The 11,191-nt window shown below is 38.4% G+C and overlaps 1 protein-coding gene across 2 annotated transcripts; it reads right to left on the bottom strand.

The window, feature by feature from the left end:
* Nucleotides 1-1,309: 1,309 nt before the first annotated feature.
* LOC130407959 (uncharacterized) lies at nt 1,310-5,659 on the bottom strand. Of its 2 annotated transcripts, none has more exons than XM_056731323.1 (2): nt 5,170-5,659; nt 1,310-5,107 (listed from the first exon to the last, which is right to left on the bottom strand). In XM_056731323.1, exon 2 carries the CDS (start codon nt 4,281-4,283, stop codon nt 2,061-2,063), a length of 2,223 nt encoding a protein of 740 aa, XP_056587301.1. In that variant the 5' UTR covers nt 4,284-5,107; nt 5,170-5,659; the 3' UTR covers nt 1,310-2,060. Both variants share the same exon structure in this region, with proteins under 2 accessions (XP_056587301.1, XP_056587304.1).
* Between the last annotated feature and the right edge of the window lie 5,532 nt (nt 5,660-11,191).

Raw genomic sequence — 11,191 nt, 5'->3', positions numbered from 1 at the left:
ACTGCTGATGTCAGGCTTATTGGGGAAACGTTATGTGCACATCCAGGACAGAGAAACCCTGGACTTTATCTCTTTCTCTCTCTCTCTCTCTCTCTACCCCCCTCTCTGCTTCTGCTCACTCTTTCAGCCAAGTGCAAATCCCTTAACTCTGCATTTTTGCCCAAGTGTATTTCATCAAGAATAATTGACTGCCTGAGTCTTAAAGAGCACGTTCCCGCGATCCCATATTTCAACCTTTAGTTAGTGTATAATGTTGCTGTTAGAGCATAAATAATGCCTGAAAAATGATAAAGCTAAAAGTTCAGTGCCAAGCGAGATATTGTCCTTAACAGAACTAGCTTTTCGAGGACTACAGAGAACGGCTGGATTGGATTTACAGCCCTTTATTTCCCGGGTCCATGATGTTACCATTCCGAGTGCTTTTAATAACCTCCGCCCACAGGAAAACGCCAAAAAAAGGGTGAGGTCTTCCTTAGAGAAGAGGAAGAGGCCCTAGAGTAGTGTTCGGATATCAAGGATTGTAAACATTGGACTGAGCTACGTGCTAAACTACTTTCATCACATTGCTACAGCTGGTAATAAGAATTCAAATACAAAGTCGTTTTGTTAAAAGTGGGACAGCGATGAACAATAGACTTGAAATATGCAGTGTTGTGCAAGTTACTTCCAAAGGTAATACATTACAAATCACTTGTTACTGTTATTTAAAACTAATCCCTTACTTCACAATATTACTGTCTCAGAATTGTAATACGTTACATGACCCTGTATTACTTTTGAGTTACTTTCACCAAAATTTAACTTAACATTTTAAAATTAAAAATGTACTGCAGATTATTTTACACCCAGTAGAGGGCTATATGATGTAGCATAATGACTGTGGTCCATCCAGGCTATTAACAATATAGTTTATAATTGGCAAAGTGAAGGCTCAAAACAATGCTAGAAAGTATGACCACCAGAATCACAAATGATCTTAGCCTGTTAAAAGTATGGTAGAGGTAAAGTGATTATCTGGCAATATCTGTGAATAGCTTGGGTATATTCATATTAGACACAACAGGACTATATGTAAACTCCAATGACATGACAGGATGCATATTTTCTTATTTTTTCCATTATTTTATTCACTTTGAATTCAAGTGGTTCACAACACAAAACTGTCATGCGCAAAGTGAAGCATGATGAACAAAGTGCAATTAGAGGCCATACCCCTCAGCCTCAGTCATTTTAGTCCATAGAATTGAACATATAGGCTAAACACAGCCTAAGTGCTTGGAAAGAAAACTGATCAAATAGAGACCTTCAATTTCAATTCAATTCAATTCAAGTTTATTTATATAGCGCTTTTCACAATGTGTATTGTTTCAAAGCAGCTTTACAGGGGCAAACAGGAAAAACAGAAAAGTTAAAACAAAGCACAGTGCATGGTATTTATACAACGAGTAAGTTCATTCTAATAAATAACATCTAATTTCTAAATAAATAAATAAATGAATGAATGCAGTCTCCCGGTGAGCAGGCCAACACTGCCCTGCTGTGGCGAGGAACCCAAACTCCAATGATTGATTAATGGAGAAAAAAACCTCGGGAGAAACCAGGCTCAACCGGGAGGGCCAGATCCCCTCTGACGTGTCATAGTCGCACTCAGACTGCTGACGTCTGGTTTAGGTTTAGCATTTAATACCAAATATTGTAACTTCAGCATTAATAAGACAAATAGTCCGTCTTTGCTCTTGGTTGGGGATGTAGTGGTCTGAGCTGGGATGGTCCGATGGTCATATTTCTCTTGGCAGCTGGTGGAATTGCCTTAGATGGAGCTGGGATGGTCAGTCAGTCTGCAGCTGTATCTGGTGTAATCTCAAATTGGGGATGGGCATCTGTCGGTCGTCTGGACATGGTGGAACTTCTTCCTACCTCGGGATGGGCATGGGGATGGGCATCTGTCGGTCGTCTGGACATGGTGGAACATCTTCCTACCTCGGGATGGGCATCCCGAGGCAGAGGCGGAAAGAGAATAAAGAGAATAATTAGCGTAGCTGCTGTTCATTAACTATGCATTAAGTGAAAGCTTGGCTGAAAAGATGTGTCTTTAATCTAGATTTAAATTGGGAGAGTGTGTCTGACCCTCGAATAGTATCAGGAAGGCTATTCCAGAGTTTAGGTGCTACGTATGAGAAAGCTCGTCCACCTTTGGTGGATTTTGTTATTCTAGGTATTGTCAAAAGTCCTAAGTTTTGAGATCTCAGCGAGCGTGATGGGTTGTAACGTGATAAAAGCTCGGTTAAGTAAGTAGGTGCTAAACCGTTCAGGGCTTTGTAAGTAATTAAAATAATTTTAAAATCAATGCGATACTTAATGGGTAGCCAGTGAAGCGATGATAAAACTGGGGTTATGTGATCGTATTTTCTTGACCTAGTAAGAACTCTGGCAGCTGCATTCTGAACTAACTGTAGTTTGTTTATCGATGATACAGGACAACCACTAAGTAGAGCATTACAATAGTCAAGCCGTGAGGTCACAAATGCATGAATAAGCTTTTCTGCGTCTGCGTCTGCAACACATAAACTATTTCGTAATTTGGCAACATTTCTAAGGTGGAAGAAGGCTGTTTTTGTGATATTTGAGATGTGATTTTTAAATGACAGGTTGCCGTCTAATATAACGCCTAGGTCTTTAACTGTATTTGTTGGAGTAACAGTGCAGCTTTCAATTTGCAGGCTGTAATCGGAGATATTCGGTTTACTTAATTTTGGTGCTATAAGTAATATTTCTGTTTTGCTAGAGTTTAAAAGGAGGAAATTACTAGTCATCCAATGTTTTATGTCCTCGATGCACTCTGCCAGTTTGGATAGCTTAAAGGAATCATCTGGTCTTGATGAGATATATAGCTGAGTATCATCTGCATAACAGTGGAAGCTAATTCCATGTTTTCTAATAATGTTGCCGAGGGGCAGCATGTATATGGAGAAAAGCAAGGGTCCTAAAACCGATCCCTGAGGTAATCCATAATTGACTTGCGTAAGATTTGACGATTTCCCATTTAAATGGACGTATTGATATCGGTCTGTTAAGTAAGATCTGAACCATTGCAGTGCCTGTACCTGAATACCGATATAATGGTGTAAACGATCTAGTAGTATTTTATGGTCTACAGTATCGAAAGCAGCACTAAGGTCAAGCAGGACTAATAGTGAGATGTTACCTTTATCTGAAGCAATAAGAAGGTCATTTGTAATTCTAACGAGCGCAGTTTCAGTGCTGTGATTTTTTTCTGAGGTTTGTTTCCATTTTCGCTCCAGTTTACGCGTTTCTCTTTTTAGGGCGCGAGTGGTGTTATTATACCATGGTGCTATGTTCTTTTCATTTATCCTTTTTGACTTCATAGGTGCGACCGCTTCTAATGTATTAGAGAAAATAGTGCCCATGTTGCTGGTCATGTCATCAAGCAATTTTATATTCGTTGGAAAGGTTATTAGAGAAGTCAGATCTGGCAAGTTCTTTACGAAACTATCTTTAGTAGTTGAGGTGATTGTTCTACCTTGTCGATAACGAGATATACAACTGATTTCTGCAGTGCGCAGTGTACATATTATAAGATGGTGATCGGAAACATCGTCGCTTTGAGGTATAATATCGATATTGGTTAGATCGGCTCCGTGAGATATAATCAAGTCTAGGGTATGATTAAGGCGATGAGTAGGTCTATTGATGTATTGTGTTACACCACAAGAGTCTAGTAGTTCTTTAAACGCCACAGCTAATGGATCGTTAGCACTGTCTACGTGGATATTAAAATCTCCAACAATCAGTACTTTATCGACGTTAACCAATAGATCCGATAAGAAGTCTGCGAACTCTATCAGAAAATTAGTGTAAGGCCCAGGGGGTCTATACACAGTAACCAATGTAAGAGAGACCAATGATTTTTTACTTTTGTTTGGAACTGTTATGTTCAACGCAAGCATTTCAGATGATTTAAATGTATGCATTGTTCTCCGAGTAACGGTAAGAAAGTCTCTAAAGATTGTTGCGACACCACCACCTCGACCAACCGGACGTGGCTCATGAATATAACCGTAGCATGGAGGAGTAGACTCATTTAGACCGAAGTAATCATTTGGCTTAAGCCAGGTTTCAGTAAGGCAAAGTATATCAAAACTGTTGTCTGTGATCATTTCATTTACAATAACTGCCTTTGGATTTAGTGATCTAATATTAAGTAGCCCAAACTTTAGGCGTTGGTTTTGCTCATTAAATATATTGTCTTTTGGTTTAATCATGATAAGATTTTTTCTCTGACTTTTAAATAAATTATTATTTGGTTGTATTATTCTGGGGACAGACACATTCTCTATGCATTTGAAAGCAGTAACATTCTTAACAGTTGGGTGAGAAGAACACAGACTGTAGTTAAAATTTGTACTTACTAGTCAAATGGTGCTTAGCGTCTTTGAGATGTTGTCAGACAGAATTTCCGCTCCAATGCTGCTGGGGTGCAGCCCGTCGGGGCGGAAAAGCCTAGGTCGCTCACCGGAACAGATCAAAATTATTTACAAAGAGCAGCTTCTGTTCAATACACCATGACATTAACCAATTATTAAGCATAAATAGTCTACTGAACTTTTCGTTCCCTCGTCGGTAAGTAGGAAGCGGCCCTGATACGATGATCCTCGCCGTGGGCGATGCGTTGCGAACAGTATCGACCAGACTCCTGAAGTCCCTGTTCAGGATCTCCGACTGCCGCATTCTCACATCATTCACCCCCGCGTGCAGAACTACGGCTCCTACTCTTGCATCCTCCTTCAGAATCGCAGTTACCTGCGCAGACACATCGAGAACACGGGCGCCAGGAAAACAGTGAGTGCGCACCTTACCTTCATTGAAGGAGGCGCGTACGTTCCGGACGATTGAGACTCCGATGACCACAGCGTTGGATTTCGTCTCGCAGAGGGCGGCAAAGCCATTTCTCGTAGAAATCTCGAAGACCGGTCGCGGCGGTGGGGGAGAGGTCATCGCTCCGGTCCTGGATTTCGCCTTCCGCCGTGTGTGTGCAGGTGCAGGAGTGAAGTTCATTTCGGCTCGTCGTGATCTTGAAGCCTGGGCTCTGTGCATAGAAACACACGGAGTAGAAGTGATAGGAGTATTACAATCACGTCGAACACTTACCGCAGCTTTGCGAGCGTCAGCCCGGGATGTTTCCATCGCCGTTTTACGTTCTCGCAGACGTGTTTGCCTCTCGAGTAGATCGTGGATCTGCTTCTCCAATACTTCCAGTTCTGACTGAAGTGCGAAGAAAGATTCATCATCTGCACTCAAAGGTAACGTTAAACACATATCTGAATCATTAGCCATTAGTGGTGTCATAATGAGAACAGTGAGTTAAGCAGTAAAGGCAATATTCACAAACTAAAGGCTGGGAATGCTAACAGCCTGAGTGCTAATAGCGAATGATCGTATAAAACAAATCTATCTGTGCGTTATATGACGATATTTGGTATGGGATACACTTAAGGATAGGTTTAACCCTCTGTGAGTTATCAATTTACAATATAAATATTAAGAAATAACAGGAATAAACGATATATTTAGAAAAAGTTTGACGGAGCTCTGTCTCAAACCACGCTCTCTCAGCAAACAGGAAGTGATGAGGTCCAGGTGTGTCCAATCAAAAAAATCACATGAAGAAAGATCCTTGCCTATATATCCTTGCCTAGACCTATATTTGCCTCTTAAAATAAATCCACTTAGGCTACAACAAGAAGACTGATATTGATTGGGTCTATGAAACAATAGAACTAGACAAACTTTTCAAGAATACAAAAATGAAATTAAAGTAAACAGGAAATATGGCTCAGTCATTTAAGTCATATTTAAGTTATACAAGAAAAAGAAGGTGAACTGAAATTAAGGTGTTTGGGTCCACGAGGCCTGACAGCAAATGTGGTTCAATAATTGAACTAAAAAAACTTCAGTAATGGTCAGACATAGCCTTCAAAAAGTTCTGTTTCCTGCCAAATATAAAACAGAGGCAGTGTGCAGCTGAACATGGTTGAAAGTAAAGGGAAATCGAGGCTGTGCTTACGGCTATGGTGGGGGCTAGCTATTCCATTATACCCCCTTGACTAAAATACCTGTTGAAGCTCATCAGAATAAGGGGCTGAAAGCGTCCATCACCAAAACGGTTGCGTTTTGGGGTGAGAACCAGACTCCCAAGACTGAAAAGTCTTTCGACCGGTGCACTGGATGGTGTTGGTGTATAGCGTAGTGCATTTTTTTTTTTCTCGGAAAGAGGCTTTCCATTACCAGATCAGAATTGAAATAAGATGTTACCTCTGTTTCTACTGACATAGGTGCATCAACTTTGACATTGGGCTGTTCATCAAATGAAAAGAAGTTATCCTCACGGGAGGTGACTGCATCAGGTTGAGGTGCATTAATCATTGGGGTTGCAGACTCTTCTTCAGTTAGGACGCGGCACTTAGAGATGAGGAGGTACTTGATGTGATCTCATCGGGTTTCCTCTTTTATGCAGCGCAGTTTAAATGTGGCAGCGAAACGGCGGCCAGCAGTGCTTCCTTTGAGTCAATTATTGTGGCAAAGCGAGTTTTAATTGCTCCCACAATTATTTCAGGCAACCCAGTGGTCATTTATGCGAGGCCATTTTGCATTCCTAAAGTGTTGGTTGAAGTTTCCCATAAAAACAAGTTTCCTCATCCTGTAGGATGTCCAGTGCAATGCTGAAAGGCTTTATAATGGAGCAGTATTCCTTCAGAGACTGGTATTCCCTGTCATTCATACATTTCATCTGAAGCTGTGTGCAAAGATTGTTAATGTCAGTGAGTGCCATTTCTATGACGCGATTATAGGCGTCATAAAATCAACTTCCTTTCAATAATCTTTTCTAGTCACTCAGATGCAATTGTAGACCGGCTAGCTTTGGTCCATAATGTTGAACACTTATCTGTGGAACTGCCGTAAACAGCCCTGGATTCTAGGTTTAATGCCAACCATAAACACATCTCATTGTTGGCAATGAGGTTAAGCGTGTCAGCTGCACATCTGTAATGTGCAGGCAGCGCACACAGCCCTTGCTGGGCATCCTCATCATATCCTCCAGTGAGAACGCTGTGGAGGTTGGTGAAGGCCACTTCCCCATCATCCTGGTCCTCCTCCTCTTCTTCTTCTTTGGCCTCCTCAGATTCAACTTGTTTTTATTCCTTAAAAGCTTTAATGAAGTTGCTGCCATTGTCTGTTACACAAGCTGTCACGTTTTCAGGAGTTAATGCATACTGGGAAAAAATATCCTCGAGTTCAGATGCTATTGCATCATATATGTACCTACCTTTGAACCTACGACAAGCAATAGCAGCCTTCTTCCGTTGCATTGTCTCCAAATCGATCCAATGCACACTCAGCCCCAAAAAACTCTTTGTGTAGGCAGTCCAAATGTCTGCAGTTGTTGACACCTATTGCTGTTCACCAATTGTTTTCTTTAGCTCTATTTCCATGGCAGTATAGTTCCTATCCAGTTCTTTGGCGAACGTTGTTCTGCATGGTAGTACATGCTGAAAATAAAGTAAAATACAAATAAGATATTTAAACTCCAGTTCATGATCATGCAATGAAAAATTACACATTTCCATATTTATTGTCTGTTCCAATTGGATTCAAGAGCATACATTCACATTATGCTGTTGTATATAGGTTTGTTGATGGCTACAATATTTTGACTATACATTTTGACCTGGTGACCTAGAATCAGGGGTGCCCAACCCTGTTCCTGGAGATCTACCTTCCTGCAGAGTTCAGCTCCAACCCTGATCAAACACAACTAATTATGATCTGAAGGAGCACTTTATAATTAACAGGTGTGTTTGATCACCAGGAACAGGGCTGGGAACCCCTGATCTATACGAAGGCACTATTTCGAATGCATGTATTTGAAAAAGAAAATACTAGTTTGTATTTCAAATACATTTAATCTTTGTATTTTCAAAATACAATCAATCTCTTTATAAGACTGCAGATTTCTTGAATTAACTAGGTTATACAAAACAAATACTATGATTAAATGCATTCAAATACAAAATACTATTACAAAATATAAATAATAGTATTTTGTATTTCAAATATGTGCATTCGAAACACTGTCAATCCATGCAGTCTGATAAGGAGGTTGATTGGCGAAGAGTATTTTCGTTTGAAAATACAAAAATACTAAGATTAAACACCCATAGTCCCATCCCATCACTGAACTAGATTATATAGAATTCTAGCTAGTCATCATGTAAACGTTAGATTACCCTGTCGTTGCTGTCGGTCACAGGGATCTTGCTAACTAGATTCTTGAAAGCAGGAGATTTTTTTATTAGAAACATGAACATCCATTGTTAAACACCCAAAAAAATATAAACTATGACTCTCAAACTTAAAGCGATCCATGAGGGACCAGTAACCAAACTTAAAACTCAACAGACTTAACACTCTCACAAATAAATATATAAGAGTATATCTACCTAATACATTATTTCATTGCCATCATATGTCAGAAGACACAATTGGCCATAAAAGTTTGTTAATTGGATAACTACTTATTTCTTACCTTTATACCTGTAAGCAAATATGTTTGTACTATTATGTTTCATTTTATAAGACATTCATTTTATCAGAAAAACAAAGAAATAACAACACATTATTCTGGCAAACAAGAGTATCAAAGAGTCTTTGAAAGTATATAACCATGCAATCCACAGTAATCCTCTGTGTTTGTGAAACTGTTTTAGTTTTCCCTCAGCTAAACACAAATAGAGATATGTGTAGAAATATGCCATACCCCTATGTTGCAAAGTGTTAGACCATAAGGGTAAGGGTATTCCAAAAAAGCACATACATACATTATACAAGTAATCCAAATGACTCCACTGGGTTAATAAATGTCTGTGGACAAACATAAGAGTTCTGTGAGAACTCTTGTGTTTCTATTACTCAACCAATTTTCAAGTCTCTACGTGGACCCACATAAAAATGTATGTTAAAATACTTTACACAAATACTTCATTCCAACATAGACAGCATATCCTGTGTCATTTACCTCTGTTTAACCACATTTATGTAAAAGGTGCTATACATTTTTTGGTTGCACTTTATTTTACAGTATATGTACCAATAGTGTACTTACATTGTACTTACCTAAGAAAGTACTTGGAAGTGTAAGGTAACTACATGGTTTAAGTTCAGGTTTAGGTGTAGATTCAGGGTTAATACCTAGTAATTATCCAGTTATTATATTTAATGTAATAAGTACACAGTATGTACATGGGGAAAAGGACTGTTAACAGGTGCGGAAGTCTTGTTGAGAGCTACAGAAAACGTTTGCTTGCTGTGATTGCCTCTAAAGGTTGTGAAAAAAAATAGGTTATGGGTCCCATCATTTTTATCCATGACATTTGCATTTTTTTTGTTATTCACAATATTGTGTTGAATAAAAAATCAAAGTTTGATTAAACAAGGGTGGACGCCAATTACTTTTGTTTATTTCAGTTATTTCAGAGAAAATTGTGCATTCTTCGTTTTTTGTGGAGGGGACCAATAAATTTGAGCACGTCTTTAGAAAAACAGACCCACCTTTGGGCTCTCTGGCTGGCCTGATAAATGGGAGATTTACACAAAACACACATCTGATGTAAAATATACATCACCCACAGCTCCCTACTTGATTATACAGAGATAACTGACATTTCAGATCAGTAGGATCTCATTTATAGTGAACACTCTTATTGCTCCTACTGTGCTGCCCATTTCTCATCATACAGTAAACCGAATAAAGATCATGGTTTAACACGTTCTCAGTCAAAGTCAGTTTAACCTGAGTGGGTCGATAAGGCTGGCAGTCATGCTCTTCTGGTAAATGTTGTTGACGTTTAGTAAATGGACTATAAAGACTTGATCGTCGTAATGTTACTTAGTGCCATTTGCAGTCTTTGAGGGATAGGATTTTTTCTGTGTAAAACTCCAATGTAGTGGCATATGATGATGGTTGTAAACTGTAATAGTTTTTGAAGGGTCATATAATCAATATTTCCTTTAGCTTTTAAGATAAAAACGCAAACTAAGATAATATTCTGTGTGAACTGGTCCTTTATTTGGTCAATCTGATTATTAAGATTATTGATGTTAACCTCAAGCACATATCATTGCATACTCTGCAAACGTTTTTGGTAGTGCACTGTAAAAAATAAATGTATTTTTACAGAAAAAAACGGTAAAATTTAACAGTATTATGTAATTTTGATCAGAACTGTGAAATTCCATAAAAATGCTAACTTTGACATCTAATGTACATTTTTTTCCTGTTTTTTAACTATTTAAATTTGTTACTGCAAAATAATGACATTTTTCTTTAAATAACAGTAATTGTTGTCTATTGTTATCCTGATATGTCCTTAAAAAAACATTCCTGTATATTTTTTGGTCAGAGTTGAAAAATGTTTAGTTTTACAGAGAATACCAGTAGAATTTCACAGTCATGTCACATTTTCATCAGAACAGTGAAATTCCACTAAAAATGCATACATTAACACCAAATTTAGCCTACATTTTTCCAGTTGAATTAGGCAGTGACTATGCACCAAGTGCAAAAAGCAACAGTTGTGATTTACACTAAAAACAAATATATATTTTATTTACATCATGAAAATGTCGCAATAGTTTGCAATAAGTGTAAATAGTAATTAGATTCTATATTCTATAATTTGGCAGATTCTGTTCGCATCTCGGTAATTGTGTACATTAACAGGATGCAGTATAAAGTGTTTTATTAAACACTCATTAGACACTATTTCTACTTCATTTTTGTTGAAAATAAATGCCTTTTCGATGTGATTTGTGATACCAAAAGGTATAAAATACAGATTCGAACCAAGGACTTTGAAACAAGCATCAAATAAAGAGGCTTCCACACTAGTGCCTATGCCACTGAAGACATTAGATTAAGTTGCGCATCTTTTCTAAACTTCATTGGTGATCCGACACAATGTACTATGTTGTTTCCTTGATTTATAGTCAGTGTTTAGCCTACTATTGTTTTTATACATGTCATACATAAGCCTACCGTTCGTTTGTTAAAGAGGCGATCTGGCGCTGGACTGTGTTGTTTATAAAATCATATTTTATCAGTTATCAGTTTTCT

The sequence above is a fragment of the Triplophysa dalaica genome, chromosome 19 (assembly GCF_015846415.1).
Source record: "Triplophysa dalaica isolate WHDGS20190420 chromosome 19, ASM1584641v1, whole genome shotgun sequence".
Taxonomy (NCBI): domain Eukaryota; kingdom Metazoa; phylum Chordata; class Actinopteri; order Cypriniformes; family Nemacheilidae; genus Triplophysa; species Triplophysa dalaica.
The sequence above is the reverse complement of the archived record's forward strand: the minus strand, read 5'-3'. Positions and strand labels throughout refer to the sequence as shown.

Excerpts from the sequence above, each read along its gene's own strand:
- LOC130407959 (XM_056731323.1), bottom strand. The coding sequence starts at position 4,283 with ATGATTAAACCAAAAGACAATATATTTAATGAGCAAAACCAACGCCTA.